Source organism: Acipenser ruthenus, chromosome 11 (assembly GCF_902713425.1).
Source record: "Acipenser ruthenus chromosome 11, fAciRut3.2 maternal haplotype, whole genome shotgun sequence".
In the NCBI taxonomy this organism is placed as follows: Eukaryota; Metazoa; Chordata; class Actinopteri; order Acipenseriformes; family Acipenseridae; genus Acipenser; species Acipenser ruthenus.
This window is the reverse complement of record NC_081199.1, coordinates 38320660-38347109: the sequence shown is the minus strand read 5'-3', so window position 1 is coordinate 38347109 and position 26450 is coordinate 38320660. Positions and strand designations below refer to the sequence as shown.

At 35.9% G+C, this 26450-nt stretch overlaps 1 protein-coding gene across 1 annotated transcript; it reads right to left on the bottom strand.

Moving 5' to 3' along the window:
* Window positions 1-15906: 15906 nt before the first annotated feature.
* c1ql2 (complement component 1, q subcomponent-like 2) lies at window positions 15907-18332 on the bottom strand. Its single transcript, XM_034045565.3, has 2 exons — window positions 17440-18332; window positions 15907-16754 (listed from the first exon to the last, which is right to left on the bottom strand). The coding sequence occupies exons 1-2, from the start codon at window positions 18022-18024 to the stop codon at window positions 16575-16577; spliced, it is 765 nt and encodes a 254-aa protein (XP_033901456.1). The 5' UTR covers window positions 18025-18332; the 3' UTR covers window positions 15907-16574.
* Between the last annotated feature and the right edge of the window lie 8118 nt (window positions 18333-26450).

Below are 26450 nucleotides of genomic sequence, written 5' to 3'. Positions count from 1 at the left end.
ATGGTATGTATAGTGTATCTACATCACTTCAGAGAGTACAGATCCCCTAAAACAAAGATATAAGACATTGTAAAGCAAGTGCGAAGGCACAATTCTGGGAGGATTGTATTCATTTCAAGGACCACTTTTTCAGTTTATTAACTAATGTAATGTAGCCTACCGGCTGAGGCTCACTTTCCACCCTTTACACACAGACCCAGAAACAGAACAGTAAAAATCTAACTCCACTTTGGAGTACTACCTAAACTTTTATTCCAAGTCTAACTACGGTGGGATGGCTAAGATGTTTTCCTGCAAAAACACTTTTTTCATACACACACAAGGTTCACACAGTACCTTATTTCGACCAGACAGGTCCACTCCACACATGGCTTATTCTTCGTCAGCCCTGTGTACAGGGTTTCCCCTGCTTTTAACCAGGGCTTAATCAGCCTCAGGTGCTTCAGATTAGAATGGTGCCAGGTGCCTCCCCTCTGGCTCCTGGTAATCCAGTGGCATTCTGGGGAATGTAGTATCCCCACTACCTCTCCTCCTTCTAATCTGCCACGCTGATTACAACTACTGTAGTTTACTAACACATTCACCAATGTTGCTCATTTCATGTTAAAAGTTAGTAAATACATAGTAGTAACCAATTTATAAATGAATACACAATAAACAATATATAAAACTTTTTTTTACTGAAGTAGCATCTTTAAAAGTGCCTTTAAACAAATTTGACCTCATTTCAATGACATGCTTAATTTGGAGTTCATAATTCCTCAAGGCTTATACATGGGTAACACTTTAGTTATAATAATAGCAAAAAAAATGTGTATAATAATAGTCTTATTATTGTATAATAATAAGTGTATATAAGTGTATAATAGTCTTATTATTTTGAATCATATTCTATAATTGTTAATAGCATGTTTATAAATTGTTTATAATCACTTATAACGGTTCCCTAAACTAAAGTGTTACTAATACATGTTGATTTTTAACTGACATTTTTTACTAGTTTATCAATAGGTCATAATATATAAAGTTGTTAATTGAAGTTGTTCCCTGCTACTTGTATCTTTACTGTTTATTACAGGACTTTGCATTCTGTTGATGCGTTTATATACAGTAATATGTTTTGCATGTGTTTCATGTTCCAATTCCACTTGACATGTGTTATTATGGTAAAGTACATTAGCCTCTTTTCCAAAACACCCTCCAGAAAACCAAAGCTGCTCAGTGTAGCTCTCAGAAAGTTCATTAGTATATTTTCAAAGCTCATCTTAAGTTATACTGCTGTACTAGTTCATTTCAAATTCACCATAAAGCGATTCATACAGCACTTTATATACTGTATGTAACTGTTCATGCCCTACAGATACATTTGTGATAATGGTATGTCAGTAATTTCTGAAGTCATTCAGGCTTGACGCTGGTGAATCACTTGCATTAGCATGCAAAATCTATTAACGCACTTGCTAGGTATATTATATTTTATTTATTTCCAAGCAGAGATAAAATATACTTCATATTTAATCTTAAATATAAAGAGATGCACCCAATAGGACTTCAAATGCAGTTATTCAATTTAGTAAAATGATTATATATCATTCCACTCCTATTATCTTTAATTATTACCATTGAGTGGAAGCTCGTTGCCCTGAAATAAATCTCTGGTCCTTCATTTCCATTGCCCTTTGGTGTTACTTAAATGCAGCAGGCACTCGAGAAAAAAAAAAAGAAAGACCTAGAATTTTTGCCAAATAGAAAATTCATCCCTACGGCATGACACTTCTCCTAGCAGTGTGACTGCAAGCTGCCAACATGAATATAGAAAGAGGGGACTGAAGAGAAATGTCAATTTGTCTGTTGAGCCCAACTGCTTCTCCTACCGAGCAGACTTCAGAACAGGAAGCCTAATTATTTTCAAGGTTACTGCAACTGTGTCATCCAAATAAACACCAGAGTCATGTGGGTAGTGGGAAAGCTAACGTTTCATTATCAGCTGAACATCAGAAGTGGTTTATACATCATTATATCAGCATTTCAGACAAGTAAGTAGGGGTCTGTAAAGGTTGATAATGTGCACATAAACTGTCATCTTTCAGCCACACAGTACCCTAAGTCACTGCTTGCAACCGTTAATCACCAGAGAACATCATATAATTTCATTAGTATGTGGTAGTTACCTTTTGTTCAAAGCTTTCTGAAATCTAAATACACACATTAAACCAGAGTGCCAGCTATTTGTCTCATCGTAGATGTGCTGAACATGACCTGTATATTAGTGAAGAATGTAGTTAGAATTATAAACACACACAGACACACACACACACACACATATATATATATATATATATATATATATATATATATATTAACCCATGTGTGGTTATCAGTGATACTAATGAAGGCATTAGCCAAAACATAATTGGCAACTATAAAAAAATTGATGCTTTGAACAGTGCGTTTGAAGATATGTAGGGAAATGCATATCACTCAAAGGACAAAATGGTTATTCTAGCCTTTGAAAAAGAAGGAACAACTAAATTAGTTATTTATACCTGGTACACTGTTTACAAATCATGCACAGAAGCGCATTTCATTTTGTATTTACCAACTTTTCTTGATGAAAACTAATCCACGTCTGGAAGGTTATTAGATGATCTCCGCTTTTGAAACTAATCCACGTCTGGAAGGTTATTAGATGATCTCCGCTTTTGACCAGCTCTGAGGACACCTGATTTTTAGTTCCATGCGAATCATGCTTAAGAATAACATACAGTAGAAGCCCATTCATCCGAACAGCTTGGGGGACATAGAAATGCTTGGTATTAATGAGCGTTCAGATGAACGCAGGTTTACAAAAAACAGCAATACACATACATATATTGTACTCTAAAGGTTTATTTTAAAATTAGCATTTTTCTCATTGCCCCAAACACTGTGTTTCCTGACTGTATATAACCTCACTCTGCAAAGCACACCTGACAATGGTACTGAAACAGTCTAGACGTACAATAAATATAAAACTGAATCAGACAATATATGTTATAAATATGGTAAGACTAATGTTTCAAACATGTATTAACTAAAAGGACTTCATGACTTTATATAACAAACATGCACATACAGCGCCAAAGTGTACATCATGTAACAGTGATATCCCTGCTGTTTTTATTTATTTATTGTTAACAAATACAGTAATGTACAATAATATGGAAATTTGAAGGGTACATAAGGACCTTTTTATTTTATTGTGTTACATGTTCCCATGTGTTCCTACAATTGTTTACGTAAGGTGTGTGTATTTTAATTTCTTTTTTTTTCCATTTTGACCACTTTTTTTAACTTTTAAATTGCATTCCCTGCCTCAAGATGGCTTCACTGTACCCGCATGGACCTCTCAGAACTACATTTCCCATCATCCTCCTGCTCACATGTGTAACTGAAATGGATTTACCAGTGAGCAGGAGGGTCTTTTAAATAAAATATTTAAATTATGTTCATATAGATAGATAGATAGATAGATAGATAGATAGATAGATAGATAGATAGATAGATAGATTTTTATTTTAAATTGTGTCTTAATCCTAAAATTTCAGGTGATGCAGAAATGTGGCCGTAACTGTAGATTACCTTTGTCTTCACTTAACAAGTGTAACATGGAGGCTTGCCGCACAGCTCTCTCGGGATCTTCTCCCTTCAAAAACACGACAGATTTGAAAGGAAAGGCGCTGACGCTTTAATTATTACAAATTATTACAAAATAAATCAAACGAAAATAAAACCTAGTTCTGTTTGAGCACGAACTATACATTCGTCGGTTCCCTGACTCATTCGCAGGACGGCTAAGCTGTTGACCTGACACATAATAAAAAAACCACATTTTTTCAAAACAAAAACAAAAGTACCTTATAATACGATTGAACACACCATCAATTGGGCTTCTTCACAGAGCAGCGGCTCTCCTTTAATACCCTGCACCTGGCTCTAATTTACAATAATAGCAAGGTGCAGGTGATAATTAACAATTAAATTAGTGCTTTTCAGCCCGTGTCCTTCTGGGAGGTGTAGTCCTGTGTCGCCGTCCCCCCCCCCCCAGACTACACTTTCTTACACAAGATATTAAAAAAAATATTTTAAGTAATACATTTTACATTTTAGCTACAATTTTCATCTGATTCTTTTTTTGAAGATTATAAAGATTAAAATAATCTTTATAATCATATATATGAAAACTACCAGGCTCCATTTGTCACCAGCTCATTTCCAGGAGGGTTGTCTTGTCTTTTAAATTAATCAGAGCTCATTTTTAAATCAGAGCTGCAGCAAAAGAAAAAAGTTAGCAGTCTCTTGAACTATAGGGCTACAAGGAGTGGGAGGATGGGTGACCTGTGAAAAGACGTGAGCAGTTTTATTCATTTGATTGCTAATTGTACCAAGTTGGGTCACTGTCATTTTATATGCATGTATGTGTTTTTGGATAACTGTCAGTTCTTAAACTGCTTGGGTTTTACCCCATTAAAATACACTGCTTCAATGAAAGTGTTGATTTAATCACTCTAACTTATCTGCTTGTAGATTCTGAAACAGTAGGAGGTTCATCTTAAATTTTATATATTATTTTGTGTTTTTTAAATAAAAACATACTGAAATCTATATAAAGCTGCATTGTATTTCATAGAAATGTTTCTTAATGCATGCATTTACATCATGTATGGAAAGTATAGCAGACATTTGCAATAAACTTATGGAGATCAGCATAGACAGATTTGTTATCATTAATCAGCCTGGCTGAAATTTGATGAATAACAGGACTTATGTACCTGGCTGAGCTGCACTGCCACTACTGATACTGCTGCCCCCTGCAGGTGAGGCAAGGCAGTTGGATCCTAAAGTAGCTGTAATAGTGAAAACAATCCCTTGAGAACTACAAGGTTGTCTGTTCACGCCAACCAATATACCAGCTTACCAGAATCACACAAATACTATTTTCAAGTTTTCAGGTTTTATTTTTTATCACATGACATCCCTTTAAACTTATTTGAGTTGATTCTGTTTCCTGATTAAATTCAGAAAAAGCTGTTTATTACAATGTCACTTGTTTTTTTACCTTCATATCTTGACTGAGCCTGATTCTGTTACGCTTCATGTTTATTTCAAACAAAGATGACAAATTACGTTAATTGCTCATCGCTGATCCTAATGTGCTCTTGTTATTTTCACTCGTTTAACAGAGCTGTCCTGACAGATCTCTTTGTCAGCATACCCAGTACTGAGTGTACACTGATAGCAAGCCCATCATTTAAAATATCCTTGATTTGTAGGAAAGACATAAATTATCTGAAACCCAGTCTTTAATTAGTAGTTTTCTCTTTATTAGGATGCAGAGATAACTACTAATTCACATTTAAAGGGAGGTAGAGATTTGGTAAATAAAAACCGAAAGGTTCAAGCCCTACACATACATGCATGCCATCTTCCCATTGTTTTCAGGATGCTCCTGGAGCTCTGCTACTGATGCCAGCTCCAGAAGCCTCAACTGATCCAGTATGAACAGAGCTGTTTATCAATAACAACTACTACTTTTGTGAGTAAGCAGCCATAACATACTAGGACAGCCCCATGATATGTTGTCATGGTGCTGTCCATCAAAGTGCATTCCACTGCCCATCAGAACGTACTGTCACAAGTGCTGTCACATCAGTGCATTGAGGGGCCTCGAGCAATGGAAATTCTGGGTCACATTCAGTAAAAGATATTATTAATTATAAACTATCTATCAGCTTTGCGTTAATATGTAATGTCTATTATTTGAACATGTGTGTTAGGCTTGTTAAAGCATTTTTTATGGACTAAATGAGTCAATTCTATCATGTTTAAATGTACTAATAAAAAAATAATAATCAGAGAATTTCAAGACCTGTTGCTCTAAGAAAAGCTTCACTGGTATTTAGAGTGACAATTAAAAATGCATATATGAAAATGTGGGTTACCTGTGTAACTTTAAAAAACATTAATAACTAAAAATTAATATCTCAAGTGAAGCATGCACATTGTACATGCACGTTTGCAGGTACAATGTAGGCCTTAAAGGGTACATAATGACCTTTTTATTTTATTGTGTTACATGTTCCCATGTCTTGCTACAACTGTTTACGTAAGGTGTGTGTATTGTTTGAAAATTGAATTTCCCATCATCCTCCTGCTCACTGGTAAATCCATCTCAGTTACATATGTGAGCAGGAGGATGAAGGGAAATGTAGTTCTGAGAGGTCCATGCGGGTACATGGGAAGCCATCTTGAGACAGGGAATGCAATTTAAAAGTTAAAAAAAGTGGTCAAAATGTAAAAAAAAAAAAAAAATTAAAACAATACACACACCTTACATAAACAGTTGTAGGAACACATGGGAACATGTAACACAATAAAATAAAAAGGTCCTGATGTACCCTTTAACATGGTAAGTTGAATGTACTTTTCACTGCTTTTAAACTAAATGTAGGTGAATTGAAGATACAATCTATCAAATGTAATTTCAATCAGCTACTACAGTATGCTAGTCAATATTCGTGACCATTCCTGATATAGCCTTCTCTCTTGCCCTCTGTCGAATGCAGGCTTCCTTGGGGCACAATCACATAGCCCCAGCTGGTTTGAAGAGCAGTTTGCTTCCAGTTCTATGGTTGCGTGTGTTCTATTTCCCTCAAGCACTCTCTGACCTACCTCTAGTTGATATGTGGCTATAATTGATTTCTTTCACCTGCTGCCATGTGATTCTCTGAACCGGTGTGTTGCACAGATCCAAGTAGAATCAATTTTGAGATAATGAACCATAAATCCTCAGAAGCCACTCTGTCGGCCTATGTTTCTGTATGCCTGTACACTTACCTTAAAAAACATTCACCAGAGGCCTTACTGGTGGACACTACTGCGATGCTTTAATCTCCCTTAATCCATATTGAGAATGTGCCTTCCAACTGTGTCTACCATACTGGCCTCCTGACTTTCCTTGTCTACTGGCACCCAGCACCAGATCACTCCGGATCCTTGGGACTGCGAGCACTGGAGAGCCTTTGTGTGTGCCACAGGAGATTTTTTGTAGAATACAAGCAAACAATACAACAGAAAATTGCGGAATGTAAAATATATACAGTACATAAAGTACCTGACAACATGCGTCTGCTGGAGTTCAGTTTTAGTCAGATTGACCATGTTGGTAACCCTTTGGTATAAATCCCAGATGATTCTGATACATATGGTGAGGGTATCCGCTGGTGTTTTGTCATTTACCCTCTATAACTTGCTTTGATCTGTCTGTAAATACAGTAAAGGGTGAATCTTCTGATACATCTGAGACAGAAGACTGATAAACAAACATTCCTTTTTGTACTACACTTGGAGAACCTTGTCATTTTTGTCTTTGATGCCTTCTAGCATTTTTACTCTGTTGTCAGGTTTGCTTCGATATCATTGCACCCAAAGTGACTCAGTAGAGTGATACTCAATGCTATCATTTGTCTTTTCACGCAGGGGCACAGCTGTCATAATCTCATATGTTGCACTGTTTCTAATTAGATGGTGTGTACAAGCACTCTCCTACCCAGACAGCTGGCCAAACTGTATTCCTTGAGCCTATACAGTGTGTGCTCTGGGCATGTGTTGGAATTGTTCCATTTCAGCATACTCCTCAAATTCCTCTGGCTTCCTTAGATCTGTCTCTCTTAATAACACTTTGGCTCAGTTTCTAAAAATAGCATTTATTCCCCCAGTCCAATAATGATTAACCACTTTTTGTTATTAAGTTGAGTCCAGCGAAGGATACACTACAGTCACTAAACAGACACCACAGAGTTATAGTGGAATCCCTATATTCTCACCACTAAGGTACTCAGTAAAATGGTCTTTAAAGATAATTAGTCCTTGTAAAAGCAGATCTCCAGCCTATAAATGTAAAAGAACCAACTGTGAATAGTGAACTGACATTTATATGAATTTTGTTTGTCATTGATTATTTCAACACTATACCATATATAGGCCGGTCCACCATTGTTACAAATAAATATTTAGGATTCAGGTGAAGCCTTAAAATTGTAACTATTTAACTATTATAGCATTTGCTTACATTTCACAGAATGCACCACATAGAAACTGAAACATCATTATGCAGAGCAGAATATTACATTTTAAGGGTCACTTTGACAGCACACTTAACACCATAGAATGCATACAAAAAGTGAACAGCTCTGCAACTTTCCTCCTGGGTGTTTGGGGTGCGCGTGATTAATATGCAGAGCATACATTAAAGGAGCAATCAACCGTAGAAGACTTCTGATATTATTGCAATGCTGAGAAGCAGGAAAACTCAAAACTAAAAAACTAAACGCCAACCCAGTAACAGATTTGAAATGGCAATTCATATGAATTAACTGCCGGATTGTCAAAGTCTTCTGATCCAGTACAAACAACCGTTAATGATATCATATATTACTGAAGTCACGGAATTATAAAAATCAACCTGTAAACACAATGTAGGAATGTCATTGTATTCTGTCTACTTACGTTTGTTAACCTAACAATGTAATAACAAACCGAGCTAGTTAAGTACTGTATAGTAATTGTAGAGAACACATTCATGTACTATGCAAGGCATTTATTTAATGTGGATCCCAAAAGGACACCACTGTCCAGGTTTTCTCCTGAATCAGATACGTAATATAATAATACATTATATTATTTATTTTCCTAACGTTATTATGTTACTTGTTTTCTCCAAAACTATTCTTCTCCTCTACTGTTGCATACGTGTCACACTTTGATGGTAATTCTGCCTAGCACTGCTATTTCCCATAGCGTTTAATTCTCTGTCAAATTCGATATTTCTTCTTCATGACTATTTAAAGTTAACTCCTGAATGGCTAGACTTGCAGAAACACTAGGATTCATAACCTTACTGGCTTCTTGTTCCTTCTTGCCAAGCACTGATCTTGTGGTAATTATGGCAGTGTTTATGTAGATGACTCCAAAGGACTTTTTACTCCCACCTTCATAATAAAGTCCCAGACATGTACTTCTGCTAATTTCCCTAACAGAGATACACATTGATGATCACATGATCATTCTGTAGGACATTCTGTTAGTGATGGTCGTTAACCAGTGCTCTATATACCAGCAGGTCACTTAGACTGAGGGCTGTATATACCAGCAGGTCACTTAGACTGAGGGCTCTATATACTAGCAGGTCACTTAGACTGAGGGCTCTATATACCAGCAGGTCACTTAGACTGAGGACTCTATATACCAGCAGGTCACTTAGACTTAGGGCTCTATATACCAGCAGGTCACTTAGACTGAGGGCTGTGGAGTGACATGGAGGGCTCTATATACCAGCAGGTCACTTAGACTGAGGGCTGTGGAGTGACATGGAAGGCTCTATATACCAGCAGGGCACTTAGACTGAGGGCTGTGGAGTGACATGGGGGGCTCTATATGCAGGGAAGCAGGGAAAGCCACTGGAAGGACCCCAAAATGTCCCTGCCTGGGAACTTTAGAGGTGTGTGTCTTTTTATTTGCACCCAGGACCCACATCTGATTTCGACAGACGGATCATACAGTGCCTCAGATTTGCTAATGAACACTCCAAACTGTCAACCCTGCATCCTGGTTTCAATATCTCTTTGCCTTGTAAATTGTTTTATAACTGTGTTCAACCTTCACCTGTTCTCTAAGTCACTGAAACCTATCAAGTGGATTTATAGCAAAGTGTAAACTTTATTCACTGGTAAAAATTGTGTTCTACATGTTTTCTGTCCCGACGCAATGCAAATCCACATCTGAGCGGTGAAGGCTCCCTGACACTATCGTAAATTTCCATGGATTCACTGGCAACGCTTCCTATCAGACTGGGAACGTATACCACAGTCTTTTATACAAGCAGTTGGACAGCTTCAGTTATATTTTGACAGGTATTTTTGTTTGATTTAATCAAGTCCAAGTAAGCAACACACAGGTTTTCCATCACATTGCATATGACCTTTTGCCCATCACATTTTGCATTATCAAATCATTATAAAAGCCAGGGAGCACTGTAGTGTCGCACATTTTACATGTTTATTTTTTAGTTCACTATTAAAGTCTATTAGTATCTTTATATACGGTTTCATTTTTTTTATTTTATTGTTCCCCTGTAACATATTGATTCAATATCGAAATACACATCAATCCTGTTTTACTCACATAATCATTACAGCAGCACGATGCTTTACAGGGGTTCCTAATTCGGTTCCAGCAGCTACCTTGCTGAGTTACTTAAATCAAATATTTACACAGTCTGAACCTTCTGGGACATAAACCTCAGCTTCTAATGTAATACAATTCAAGTCCCAGTAAACAGTTCAGTTCCAAGTTAATACAAGAAATGAACCAATACTAACAATACCAAAGTATAATAAATGCGCATATAAGCCACGCATTTGGTTTTCCTTTTCCTTGGCCTCTCCAATACTGCATGCAAGGGTGCCCATTAATACCAATTGAGTGTGATCGTGTTTTTTTTGGTTTGTTTGTTTGTTTGTTTTTGTAATGCCGACATTTGTAACTGGACTTTTGATCCCACAACTTCTACATTTCCCATAATCCTCCTGCTCACATATGTAATTGAGATGGGTTTACCAGTAAACAGGAGGATGATGGGAAATGTAGTTCTGATAGGTCCATGCGGGTACATGGGAAACCATTTTGAGGCAGGGAATGCAATTTAAAAGTTTAAAAAAGTGGTCAAAATGTAAAAAAAAAACTAACAAAAAAAATACACACTAAACAGTTGTAGCAACACATGGGAACACGTAACACAATAAAATAAGAAAAAGTCCTTATGTACCCTTTAAGCAGCTGCTATTACTCAGCCACACTGGCAAATGGTTCATTCTCCGTACAAAACAGCAAAATATATATGAAAAACAAATGGATAACATTTGGGGTGCCACTGCACACATGGGACAGCTTTCTCATTTAAATCAATTGTCTATTTTTAGGGAAGATTACCTATCCAAGGATAGCAATATACTTAATAAATAAAGGTTCTGTGTGGGGTCAATAGAAGATCTGAGTTGGGTTAATGAGCAATAACTGTCCCACCCCTAGTTATTCTGCATTTTTAGCAAATGGATAGCAATTTTTGTAACAAGGTGGCGATTATATATTTAGTGATACCAAGATCTTAAGTCTAAGTGAGGTGCAAGGGGTGATAAAAGAACTGTTTCCAGTCATTCTATTTCCAGCCTGGTGTACCAATACTTCCAATACTGCTTATAAGTTATGACTGCAACAATTAGCAACTTTTTTTATTGTGGCTCTGTTACCTATCATGTCTTAAATCGAAGTGTTTATGTATTGTCAGCATTATTGAACTATAAAATAACCAAATGGGTTTGATTTCACTCCAGTCTTATCCATCAGCACATAAAACACATAAAAGATGGATAGATGTAGAATAGGTAGGTATACAATCCATTCCACCCAAGCACTCACCACTACCTAGGTGATTAATGGACCATCCTTATTAAAGTGTTTTCTGCTGTATCACAATCTTCCAGTTAACTATACAAACATAATCTTCAGCCTCCAATCAATTAGTTAGTATCAAAGTCACTGGAGAGACAGCACACTAATCAAGCAGTGTCACTCAATTAGTGATGAAAAGCATTCTTATTTTATTTGCACCTTTAAAAATATAATTTGGTTTCTTCGACTGCCAATAACTACATTAGTGATATAAACTGAAACAATGCTCCTTTCTTTCTTTTGACTCTCAGTCTTCCTTTGCTAATGAGTCTCTCTTCTGATTGCATTTTTCTTCTTCTGAGGGTGCAAATTGCTTCTTTTTTTCTTAGTCTTCTTGAATTACATCGGTACATTCAGGATTTCATTGAACAAACAACAAACAGTTTATAGGTATATGTTAATCGATTGCTGGTGAAATCATTCAGTAGATGAATATTTAAAGGTAGAACGCCAGCATGAATCTACCGCCTATATTATTCGTTTGTTTGCTGAAGTTCTATAAGGTTTAAAGTGTTGTCACACAAGTCTGGTTACATCACAAAATCTTGAGTTTAATCTCGCACGTGAAATGAAATGAAATGAGGCACTAGAAAACAATGACAATATGATTCATAATTAGTTGTAAAGGTCAATGCTTCTTTATATGCATATCTGAATCTTCACAACAATAATAATTCTATAGTCCAGGGATCACAGCTGGCATTTTCAGATGTGGTAGATTAGGAAAAGATGACAGTTTGTACTATACATATTGTCACGCTGTCTGTATAGCTATTGAGCCTATTGCTGTATTATTTGATCTGCTGGTCACTAAGCAACATCAGACAAACTTATTTAGTGTGTCTATTTGTTTACAATAATTGCATTGATTGTCTTTTATGTGGAAATGAGCAACTTTGTATGCCTGAGTCTAGAGCGATATTGCAATAGACATGCCTCTCAACTACCAGAGTCTCAGCATTTTCACAGAGTGCTTTTATTTTAAATGTGGGCTTCAGTTCTAACTCAGTATATCACATCTGTTTACATCACAGAAGCTGTATTCTCACATGGAATGAGAGACATTTCGCCTGATCTATTTTAGGGGTCACAAAGGACATTTCCAACCAGAAGCATCTCATTGTTTTATTAACAAATCTCAGAGGGAATTTAATGTCCATCAAACCATCGCAGAGGTGACAGCAAGAAACATAAATATACTTTATCCCATTTTCTCAGACGGACAAGCCAATAAAGCAGGAAGCAAAACAGAAATGAGGAATTTGCTGCTACAGTAAGTTCTTTTGTATTTTTTTTTAAGTTGCTGAAAATGCTGTTATCTTTAATTTAGTGGATGCACAATGTTGACTACAAAGCTGAACAGGTTGTAAATGCATTTTTACATGAAGGGGAAAAGGACAGTTTTGCAGTAGAATGGGAAGTCTTAATAAAAAAGTTTAAACAATGAAGAGTGCCATGAGTTTTTATTGCTGCAGTAACTCTGAAAATAAACCCATGAATGAACTAATAACTGCAAGTGGCTCATTTAGAAGTGCGGTGTCCTGTATGGTTTTAAAGTATACTATTCAATCCTGTTTTATTTCAGCATTGCCTTATGAGCTATAAGAGATCTTGACAATGTCATTCATAAGCTCCACTGCAGCAATGAGTTGCAGGTGAGTGCCTGCAGTATTTGTGTAGTGGTGAGCAGGGTTCAAGGGGAGGAAGCTTGTGCCCCTAGAGCTTAAACAATCCTTGGGAAAAGAATGGACAGAAGGATGTGCAATACAGTAAACTGACACCAAGAAATTATATTTCGGTGTAAAACTGAACAACATTGTGGGACACTGGTGCTTTCAAATCAAACTCTGTATTCGTCTGTTTAAACATTATTTCAGGAAACAAGAGATCTATGTGTTTGCATATTAGGAGAAGTAATCATTATCCATGCTGTATTACACTTTGTTATGATTTTACTATGATAAACTTTTATAAGGGTACAACTACTACTACTACTACTACTACTACCAGTATTGAAAATGTTTCCGAGATCTAATATTTGCTGTCTTTGTATCCCCTGCTTTCTGTTGGTATAGAAATTCAGCTGATGTTTCCAAATGTTCAAGTTATAAAAAGATGTAGGAAGCTGGTTCAGAAACAGCAAGTCTGGGGAGGAATTGGTATTTCAAATGACACTTCACTAGAGGCCATTGCTTTCTTTCATGGTCCATTTCATGAAGAGCAAAGGAGTTTAAGAAAAGATACAGGTCAAGCGGGGGATTCAGAGTGTGGAGCTGATAATATGAAGAATGTGTCATATGTGCATCAAGTGTGGTAAGAACATATTCCCATCACCCTGTTATTTCTAATTGCTATAATTATGTATATATACAGCTGTCAACTCTCCCATAATTTTACACCTCCTCCTGGACAGCTCCTGTAATATAATTTCTCCCGTATTTCAAACAAATTATATTCACAGCAAAATGTAAAAACCTCAGCCCAATACCGTAGAGTGTGTTGGATTTTAGCACCCAGGGGGAAGCCAGGCGCGAGTGAAAGTACAAATTAAAGTTAAATATGTATATATTGTTTTTTGGGGTTTTTTTTTTTGCTTACAACTACAGTGTTTAATTGATATATATATATATATATATATATATATATATATATATATATATATATATATATATATTTTTTTTTTTTTTGGGTGGGGGGGATGTCTCTAATAAACTCTTCAAGGTGTGTACTGTATACCAAGCAAAGACAGTGCATAAACATTGAGACAAAACAATTGAGAGCCATGTAAACTGAAGTAATGTTGAGCTGAAATGCTGAAATTCACTATAGCCTAGCCATGCATAAACGTTCTTTGCATCCTCTCTCACTGATACTGTAGCACTCCTGTAAGGATTTACCAGAACAGATGTGCAGTATTTTACTCTAAAGACATTGTTTTCATATTAGTACTTCTGTATCTCTTTTATTCATTCCTTTTAGATGATACCAAGACACACATTCCCTGGAATCTCTCAAACTTCCACTTTTTTTTCAAATTGATATTCTTCTGAACCACTGAATTCCTCGATTCCTGTGGAATGTACTTATTTCAAGCACATTTTTGCTGCACCATGGTAGTTGTGTAGTTGTGCTGATGAAGGACTTTTATGTCTGAAAAGTCCTGAATACATTTGCTTTATTCTTCTACTTTGTGTTTATTAGTGAACTTTCTTTTTTAGAGTTTATTGTTAAATTAATGTTTATCCTTTTTTTCCTTGTAGGGGCCCACAAGTGTTTTTCTATCCTGATTAGGAACAGAAGCTGTTAGCTCCTGTTTGTTGTGGGTCAACTTAATTTATTTATTTACTTATTTATTTAAGTTTGGTCTTTCGGTTCAGTCTTCAAAAAATAGTGGGTTCAAAATAAACTTTTATTAAATGATTTTCTTAAAGTAGAACTTTGTGTTTTAAAATGGCAATGCGATTGGTTCAGTTTTTCCCTGTAAGAGTGAGGGAATATATGAAGGGAATATATGACGTAAATGAAACACGCCTCCCTTAATAAATGATATCATCGTCTGTGAATGATGTAATTCATTTAGGTGAGTAATCCAACCTGATAATTAGTAACATGACAGCCAAGTGGAAAATGGAGCTCATTGTAAAGATGGTTAAATCCACGCCTTCGCATTGATAATATGTGGATACACAAATCACTGTCAGGGTTAACCAGCGCTGCAAGCCTGTGCCTTCACAAAGGCTCATCAATCCATCATCCTCTTAGCCCCTGCCACCTCTAGTGACACCCAGAGCCAGTCTTGAATCTGAATTGGAAAGAAGATGCATTAATAGGGAATACAGATTCAAGAATCTATGAAGCAAATTTGTATATTTAATGTGAACACCAATTCCCTTGCAAGGCATTTTCTTTGCCCTTTCACCAATGGGGGAACAGCTGCTTCTTTGTTTGAAATACATGGCTCCATAGTGCAACGTGGATAAAGCAAAGTGGTATATACCTTATTGCTCCTAGTAATGCTACTGCATTTTAATTATTCTTTTTTTTAATTTAAACAAGATATGCCTCCCCAAGGTTTAATGCTCTGAATAGGATTGAGCTGAGAGAGGATTTCAAATACACGCAGCAGCTCTGTTTCGTATTGCTCAGTGACAGCACTTTGAAATATGTGTTAATTTATTTGCCCCCTGTTGTGTTTTATGGCACAACAGTGGTAGATAATTATGAAATACTGTTACGTATTCTTTATTAAAGGAAATGTTTTTAATAATTTTACTATACTATAAGCTGCTGCAGGGCTCAATAGTACTTATTAAAAACTGTTTCCAATAGTTTATAATAAAAAAACACATTAGGGCTTTATTTTTGCATTACAGGTACATTACATTTAAAAACCATGGAATTCTGTGTGCATACGGATAATAGCATCAATAAGTTAAGTTTGTCTTTGGATTCAAGTATCATTGCAGTTTTTCAGGTTTTAAATTATTATAGGCTACAAAGCAGTTAAGTGATGTTTAGCTCAAATTAAATTTACAGTAAAACTTAAGATGACGATTTGCTTTTTAATATCCAGCCTTTTAATTAAATATACACTGGCCCCTCACTTGATCTAGACATATTCTGTTGTTATATGTCTGCACATAAATAACTGGAACAAGCCACAGTATAGAAAACATAACGTTTATTGAAATAATGGATGTTTAAAGAAGAACACGTTTAAATAAAATCCATTAACATAACCTTGTCCATATATTTGTTTTCCTTTCTTAGCCTTTCTTAATTAGATTTCTTGTTTGTTTGTTTCTTAATAAATACACCACAGACTGTCAAGCAAAATATGGTCACATTCAAACACATGGTCTCAAGGGCTACGTCGTTATTACTGGCTATCTGCTGGAACAGGAAGAAATTGACACCTTTGCAGTTTTCCACAAAAATGTATGAAATTAAGCATTAAAGCATTAATGACCCGTAGAGACAGCTGTTAAAGTGGAGACGTTACAAGTGCTCATCTTGGCTTGAGATATTTAATCGGGATATAAAATGAAACCAGAGAAAGTGCTGTACTTATTATTATTTCCTCCATGTGCTTTCCCTCCGTCCAGTTTCACATATATCTCATCCCCAGAGTCTAGGTGAAGGACTGCACTGTTGCTGGCATAGTCGTAGTTCTGATCGGCGTCCTGGGCAATAGCACTGGCGCGGACCTGCAAATGGCAAACAGGAGTCACAACGTTAGTTAATGACGAGTAATGGGAATTATCTGTGGTGATTACTATTGAAGCGTTTAGTTATCTCGACGAATTACCCATATACCCGTATCAAGAAATGGACGAGTTTTGTTTAAAATGTAATAAATAAATACATAAATACATACATACATGCAAACATGCGTAAATGCAAACATACATACATACATACATACATACATACATACATACATACATACATACATACATACATACATACATACATAAATCAATAAGGATAAATATCCTGTGGGAATTGTCAACATGTTTTATATATCATTGGACAAAGGGAAGCAAACTACTGTAAAGACGTGAGGATAAAGGGTTACTCTAGTTTGAAGCTGTGCGCGCCATGGTGCTTTAAATGGGCTCCCTGTGGAACAGTGGTGTTGTTTGAATGTTTCAGGCAGGAGTTCAAGTGCTATACAATAACTACAAATTCATGAAGTAGTTTACATTTCTATTTGAACTAAATCAAACCGCTTTGAACGCTTGTTGAAGAATAATATTGATAATTACTATTGAAAGTATTTACAAATATGTTTGTGAAGTCTATACAGTAACATAAATGATCATGCGCCACATTTTACAAGACTAATAGGACACCTAAACCAAACACTTATCGTGGTGGTCAAATACTAACCTGTCCGTTTTTACAAAGGTCTGCCCACATACTGGTTCCATCGCCCCCTCTCATCAGCACATGGTAGGTAAAGAAATAGATCCCAGATACGTGGCAGGTAAACTTGCCCGTTGCTGGGTCGTACTGGTTTCCCAGGTTAGTCACTACATCATCAAACTTAAGAACTTCGTATCCTTCGTGAGGGCTCTTCAGACCCACATAAAAAGCTATCTTGGTGCCACTTACTGCTGTACTAAGGGCACTTGACTCAGTACCTCCTGTACCCAATGTTCCTGGGAACCCAGGTTTTCCAGAGTCCCCCTTTTCTCCGGGAGGTCCTTTTGGACCTGGCGGACCAGGTTCCCCAGGTGGACCCCGGGGACCCGGTTTTCCAGGGCGCCCAGGTTCCCCTTTACTAGTCCCTTGAACAAAAGGCGGTGGAGGAGGAATAGCACTCAAATCTTGCATGACTTCCCCCGCAGTACTGCTGGGCTTGGTACTGTAAGGATCACAGATCATCCTGCAAGTTCCCATCATCTCGTAGTGAGCCGAGGTCTTGGAACTCTGGACCAGTAGCGGTATAGCTATAATAAGAATCAACACCATGACGATACCAACCACAGCAGCAACGAGTCGCTTCCTCTGGAAAATCCGAGAAGCAAGCGCTAGAAAGTCCGTCTTGCTTTGGGAAGTAATGGTGAAAGGTTGCGAGCGTCTAAAATTTTCAACAAAAAGAGAGTGGATGAAACAGACCAACGCTGTTCTTCCAATAACAACTAATTTATTTTAACCTTAAGCTTGATCTACCTTAGGCAATTGTAGCTGTGCCAGCATCACTATGCTTCAGAGAGCAAAAATGGGAAGTATTCATCTTGGCATGGCTGGGTTAGAGATGGCTCTTGGAGCTGAGTAGAGAAACCTAGAAGCAATCACAGCCTTCTGCAACAAGGGAAAAAAACACTGACGTAACAAGTACTACAGGGCAAAGCCTGTTGCAATTTGGATTAATGGTGAAACAATAATCATGCAATCTTTATGTATGAATTACAAATCCCTGAGCATTATACCTACCTGAGAGAATATTGAATCAGAAAGCATTACAAACGCGTGAACATTGTCGTGCATGTATTAAGAATATATTGTGCAGTACATGTTTTGCAGTGTGAACTATTTAGAATGCTATGACGCTATACGTTAATCAGAACCTTGTTACTCGTCATTGCGTTATTTTATTAAGTTTCTCAAAGAGAATATATACAGTGTGGTACTACGAAACTGATCCCAAATTAGTTCAATTAAGCTATTTATATTTAGAAACAGTTTGGTCACATTTACTGTAACAACTGGAAAATATAACAGAAGTAAACGTAGCATAATGTCAAATTAAACCTATAGTTCTAACATTATTTATGTCATAAGCAAACTTGAACTGTGAGTGATGTGAGAGATCCAATTCTTCTGTATTGTTTCAGCATCAATTACATCTAATTCTGTGGATATTTCTTCTCGGGCGGTTTAGTTTGCAGTGCCTCTTGTGTTTTGATTCAATTTTTGCAAAATATGTTGTGACAAATGCCGTTTGCATTTTATAATTATCGGGCTGAAAAGGAGCTGTTCTTCAGCACCAGCTAGGTAAACGGTTTTAAGTCAAAGCTGAGAGAAATATGTCATATTAGTACAGCTCATAGTTTATTCAATACCCTACAAATCCAATAAATGATAATGAATTAGTTTTTGCATTATATTTACCACGATGCTGTTTTCCACCCACAATTCTACCACTGACACATGAGGTACAAGCACATCCACCCTCGCACTTTAAAATGTATTGATAAGACAACACGTCTTTCATCAATGCCACTAGCTATAGACGTGTAGTTTATCCACAACTTACAAATTAGGGTATAGTTGTGGATTTGAACTATTTAAACATAAACCAGTTTTGTTTTATTTATTTTTTCTTGAGGCTTCTAAAATATATTTTGAAGCGTGGAATATGCACACATGCACTGTGGGTCATGAACAACGTCTGGCATTATCTAACATTAAAATAAAATAAATAAATAAACTTCAAGCTTTACGGAGGCAACTTTATTTTCATATTTTCACTTAACCATCATTATTATTAGTTTTGATTGATTCTTCTAAATGCAGCCCACAACAAGATAAAAGCAAATCAGTGAAATTATTGTTAAACGTGGTCATTTCCCCAATACTTACTCTAAACGTGAACCGGTATAAGTACTGTAAAGTTTGTAATTACTGAAATAAGGTATAACATTTGTAATCTGAGCAAGAAACTTATAGCATCATCTTTAGGGGGTGGTTCACATGGTCAGCATTAAATCTTATTACATAGGTATATATTATTTATTTATTTAAATAATTATTTATTTATTTAATACTAAAAGATGATTTACAAGAAGAAGGTAAGGGTGTTTTTAGATGTTTAGTTGTGTATGCATTTACTCGCCCATCCATTTCGCTTTTACACACCGGCATAAACGATGTACAGTCCTTCTTGTTTCCACAAGGGTCCTGAGAACAGCAGACAGCACATACAGGACTCGATGCACAGAACTTTAGGGACTGTTTTAAGGAGGATTTTGTTTAGGACTTTTTGCAGTGTTTCTATACAATCTCTCAAAGTCTAACCCTCTCTATAACAGTTATAAAGGGTTTCCTGACACTTTAATGAACGAAAATGCGTTTTAACAAAAAAAAAAAAAAAAAAAAAAAAAAAACCCTTAAAACAGATTTGTTTTGTGAAAAGGCTCCTGGTTACAATACGGAATTCATAAACTATTTTCAGTTAAACAGTCATATACATTATATTACTAATCACTAAAATGTGTTTAAAAGAACGTGGTTCTCCAATATATCAGATTGTGGCAATTTCATCAATATGGTGCCAAGTAGGTGGCCTAAGGGTTTCATTTTCCAGCAGCAGTATCTTTAGCTGTGCACTTGTCTGTATGACTATAACTCAAAGGTATTTTTTTATTGAAAGAGAGCGTTTTAATCTGTGGCTCTTAAGCTTCTATTACCTTCTATTTTCTACATGTTCAGAAAGCACATTAAACTAGTAGGCATGTGAGGCGCCTAATGCAGGTAATAAGCATAGAACTAAAGTATGTTATGCTGTCAGAACATACTATATTCTAGTACTTTTTCATAAATGCAATCATGATTTAAATGATTTTAGACCATATATAATCTTCGTCAAGATGATGGTTTCACGTTTGTAGCAGATCTGTTAATCCCTGTCTTCTGAAGCCAGGATTTAGCTTTTCACACTCTGTCTCATCAACTAAGCTGCCTGCTAACTAACAAAAAAAGAAATGTTTATAGCCCAGTGTTCTTTCTCTTTTCAGCTTCTAGTGATACGACTGCTGCTATATAATAATAATAATAATAATAATAATAATAATAATAATAATAATAATAATAATAATAATAATAATAATAATAATAATTCTTGCATGAATTTCTATTGCATTTTATCCACTGAGATTTTTAAATTAAGGATAATGGTCCTTTTCATAGGATTCTGACCATTTCTGTGGGAGCAATCTTATCCAAGATGCTGCCTCCATCACCAACTGAACCCATCAGAGTAAGTACTTAATGAGTTCCAGTTTTTTGAAACCAAGAACATCTGTTATTGTAAACAGGTCATTGTTAGTACTGCTTGAAGGGGATTGATACCTTTACAAGTGTAACTTCAGTTCTGTGCTCATTTGCAGGTACAGTATTTCATAACTCAAGATGACTTGTACTGAGGGCTTGATTTGGTATATTTACTGGTACTTTCTGAAAAAGCACAGGGCTCTCTATTGGAAGCTGCCCTTTTTCCAGTCAAGCTTGTGTTGTAGCCTTCTCTCCTCACTATTTGATAAGATGTTCAAGGGACAAAGTTGTCTGCTTTTGCATTGGGAACATATGTATCTCGTTGGGATCTGAGACCCCCTCCCAACTCCCTGTCAACTCAGCACTCACAATCCAACAAGGACCCTTTCATCAGTTTGTCTGGGCTGAGCATATTCAAAGGTGTTAGGGAAATGCAGCACGAGTGTCAACACAATCCATGTGTTTACAAGTTCGAAGGGAATTTAATTATTTGGAAATGGTGTTTTCTCTACCTCGCAAAAAAAGCCCCAAAAGCTGCTTGAATTAAGATCTATTAATCTGTCAAAAGGAAATAAAAGGAGAAAGACAACATTTGATTTTAATTCAGTATAGGATTGTATTGTGACCATAATCATTGTTTTCCTGGTGGTTTATTACTAAGAGATGTATTGCCGATGTTAGTGAAGTACACTATAACAAACTCCAGCAATATTTCATTTTACATTTTCTTGCACCCTAAAATATGTTAACCCAACAGCTAGTTCATATTTCAATGGACATTTGAAACATACAGTATGAGGCATATCTAAGATACATTATGTTCCCTAATCCCTGTTATTAATTGCATATGTTTTAACAACTGCTGCAAGGTTGGGACAACAATAACAACAGCAACAAACCACAAATGACTTTTACAGCTTTTATAGAGAATTTTCAAGCACTGTACATAATAGCGATCCCATAATATTTGGAACATTTTGACAGTAAAGAAAGCTCTGTGTTGGTCATTTTGACTTTCCATAGCAGATGCGTTATCTTTTTCATTTTATTTTTAATTTGTGCAAACAAGGACAGGCTCAAATCTGCCAGCATAATCTTGTTTTCAAAGGGCTCCCAAAAGGAAAATATCAGGGGAGGCACATTAGATAACCAGCCAATTAGTTTTACTACACACTCTACCTAACATTTAAAACAAGGCCTGCCTGCAAAGATCTTAATAATTAATACTGAAGTTCATTTAAAAATATTAATGCATACAAGGCAAAATACTTGCATATGTTAATATATATATGTATGTATGTATGTATGTATGTATGTATGTATGTATGTATGTATGTATGTATGTATGTATTCTTCGTTATTCTTCCGTGCATGCCATATTTCTTTTTTTAATGCATGACAACTAATAAGTGTTTGAATATCTGATTGTCCACTCTATTGATAAGCATACATTTAATGTTATGTCCTCTAAAATATTCAACAAAAATATAGATAGATAGATAGATAGATAGATAGATAGATAGATAGATAGATATCATATATTGCTACTACAGGCAGTGTGCTAAGTTTGATCTTCATAGCCACTGTATAACATATTTACAAGTGATTTCAGGTTCCCATTTATTTTATTGGATTCTGTAGGTTTGGTATTTGTAATGTATGATAAACAGTCATACCCCTTGGAATCTTTGCTGTACATTATCATAAGACTTTAGAGCATAGATAAGACCTATATGATGCTACAATGTAATAACATCTATTGTATATATAACACTTTAATATCAAATTGTAACTCATTCAAAGTCTCACTACCGATTGCCTGATGATACAGCTTGAAAACAGGCAGTGATTCACTGCCACATGGATGTCACAGATATAGCCACTAGACCTGAGTCAAATAACTAGCGAAGTCATCATCTTAGCTTCCTTTTTGCAAGTGGAAATATAAAGGGAACGGCAAGTTCATAGTTCACATTGCTCGTGGAAACATGCTGTTAGTAGCAATGACTGAACTGTTTCAAGATGGTTTGGTGATGTGGGTCACAGTCTACTAGAAATGAACATGAGTTTTCTGTTCTAAGAAACAGTGATATGCTTTGATCCTAAAGACACTGCTGAGGTGAAACAAGAAGTGCGAGTGTAACAGACTACCTGGGTGTCAGGCATTCTTTCTTTAGCCTAGTATGTATCAGATATTATTTTCTTAATTGAAAATGAAAATAAATGTTTGCTGTAAAAGGTGCCTTACAAATCTGATTTGAGTCAGATTTGAACCCAGGCCTACAAAGAGCCAAGTATCTACAGTTTGCCTTATTTTGCACATTTATGCAAAGACCAAACCATACAAACCTTTTCTAAAATAAACATTCAGTAATCCCAAACTAACAAGACACTGCATCATAATCCCTGGATTCACTTGGCAAATACATTATCCAAGGAGCTAACCAGGTACATCACTTCCAATCGCTAGCTTTAGGATTTATTCAGAGAAGCAGAAGAACAATAAATCAGAGCGTCTTTTTTCAGAGGGTTTATACTGTACAACACTCAAAGGGAGTGAAAGGGATTCTGTGGAGAAAATTCTCAGAAGTACATAAAAAGCAACCGTGGGAGAAGTAGTATGGAGTTCTCTTCAGTGAAAATTAATAATGACAATTTTGCCAGAACCTGTTATTGCTTGTTATAACTAATGAGTTATATTCTCAAGTGTACCATGTGGTTTCTGTTAAAGAAAGCAACAAATAATAAATGTATTATTTGTAATAGTTTTTTCTGCAGAATAGGGGAGTCCACTCCATGAGGAAAAGAGAGTGTTTAATTTTCATAAAATCGCATGTATCTGAAAGGACGGGGAACATAAGGACCAGCCCTGAGATACAGTAAGACCTTATCGTAATCTAATCTGAAAAGCAAAAAAAAAGTGAGTTTCAATATCATGTTTATTAAACAGTCATTTACATTTAATCATGAAAATATGAAGTTCATTTTAATTGCTGAATTAAAATTCACATTTCACTTTTGCAATTCACATTTCATTGTTATCATCACCAGAACTTGAAGCAATCCAGCACTGTGTCAGGGATATTGGTTGTGGTTTTAGAAAGAAAAAAAAAATAGCTGGGGTTGTCGAAAAAACTATATGGCTGACACAAACTGGGTACAGTAGCCTACAAACCAAGCCCCTTTGCGACACTAAAACATTCCACCCTGAAACTGGATGAAAGGCAAGACCTGGGACATTTTTGCAAACAAGGACTTCATAATGATTGGTTGAATTCCTGCCTTAACATTTCGCAGAGTAAACTATAACAGGGACACCAATTTAGCATTTACAAACACAGGGCTAAACAAACAATAGTTTAATATTATATAGATGGCAATGTCATATCATGTATGGTGCGAAAAATATCAGCAAAAAGGTTGCTTCTTTGAATTGCTTGGAAAACTACTGTAGTGTGGGTATATTCTGTTAGATATAATTTTTTTGTGTGTTTGTGTGAAGATTCTGCTTGTAAGCATATTTGTTTTGTTTTTTTTTGCATTTTTCTATAGGTTGAAATCCACCCATTGGTGCCCCCCTCATTTTTGGAATTGAATTTCCCCTTTAAAACTTCACAAACCGCTGCCATGTAAATAATGTTGAGCTGATGCAAAGTGAGAGAAACATTGAAAAATGGTGGCCAGATCAGTATTGCAACTGTAATTTACAAAGACATGTACACTTGGGGCATTCTGTATCTGATCACAGTGTGCAGGCAAATATAGATAGCCAGGGAAAACGTACAAGCCTGAAGGATATGATTTCATTCTTTGGATATGAGTTTGTTTTAACTGTATTGTATTATATTTAAGTATTGTCTTTTCTGCTGGATTGTTTGTGTTGGGGTTTATCTTGGTGTGATTACTTGCCTAGCCGTAAGAATATCATTAAAAAGATAAAAAGCAGTGTGGAGTAGTGGTTAGGGCTCTGGACTCATGACCGGGGGGTCGTGGGTTTAATCCCAGTTGGAGGACACTGCTGCTGTACCCTTGAGCAAGGTACTTTACCTAGATTGCTATATATATATATATATATATATATATATATATATATATATATATATATATATATATATATATATATATATAATTGTTATTTGTTTATTTAGCAGACGCCTTTATCCAAGAAGACTTCTTGCAGATTGCCACATGGGTTTAATAGCATTGATGGATTTATGGCTGTTGCTGGAGCTGGATACACTACTCAAGGCCCAGTTAAAGGGGGACTATTGCACTGAATCTGTCAAGCAGGTTATGAACTTTCTCCAGGGCTTGCTGAAGCTGGTGGAAAAAAAAAAACTCTATGTGTTAAGAAAAGTGCCAATTCGATACAACATTTATATTTCAAGTGTTATTTTTCAAAAATACTGGTATACGATCACAAATTTCCCAAAAGTTGATGTGGGTTCAAGGACAGGGCATTACTGAAATATCTGTACATTCAGTAGCATTGTATTATATCACTCCTAAAAATAATATGACACATTTAAACTATTTACTCTGATACTTTATCAAAAAGGATACCAGTGTACAACTCTAACTAGGACTTAGACATGTCAACGGGTCATTTGTGATTCACATTGTATAGAATATCAAAAACCCTACAAAAGGGCATTACAATATATTACATGCATGAGCTATCATACAACAACCATTAAACTGAAAAGTAGGCTTACAAAAATGAGGCATCATTGTATTGTTTTTAGGGGATGTGACTGGGGAATGAAGATTAGGGCAGCAGTGTTTAGATCAAATGGGTTAATATTCTTCTTTTCTTTTAATTAGGTGGGACAAAATGTATAACAATAATTATTTGAAAAAGAAACTGAGGATAAAATTTACACAAAAAAATGAATCTAGTAATGTTAGATATTGAATTAGAGTAAGAAAATACAGTAAGAAATATCTAAAACAAACCAAGTAAAAGCTCACAACAAACATATTTGCTGGCAGTATTACCACATTTTTTAATAGAAAATATATTTGCAATAGTCTGTAAATAATCTGTTTTTCTTCTATGTCATTTTGCATGCTGTCAGAAAAGACAAGTTTGGCATTAAAATACCTATGTAGGCTAACAACATTTAGCAGAAGGACAACCTGCTCGTCTAAACAGGTTAATATCAAAGCTCCTCTGTTTACACAATGTTTCACAATGTTTTGCTTGGTAAACATCAGGAAAACTGATGTGCCAGGAGGGAGACAGATAGTAAATTGCTAACTTGGTAGAAAAATGACATTTTCTTATTCATGACTACTATATCATTCTGTATCCTTGCATGAGTCAGACCGCACAATTTCAGCTGCTATTATTAACTCCAAATTCACCACAGCTGCTTAGCAGTACAAAATTGTGTTTTTTT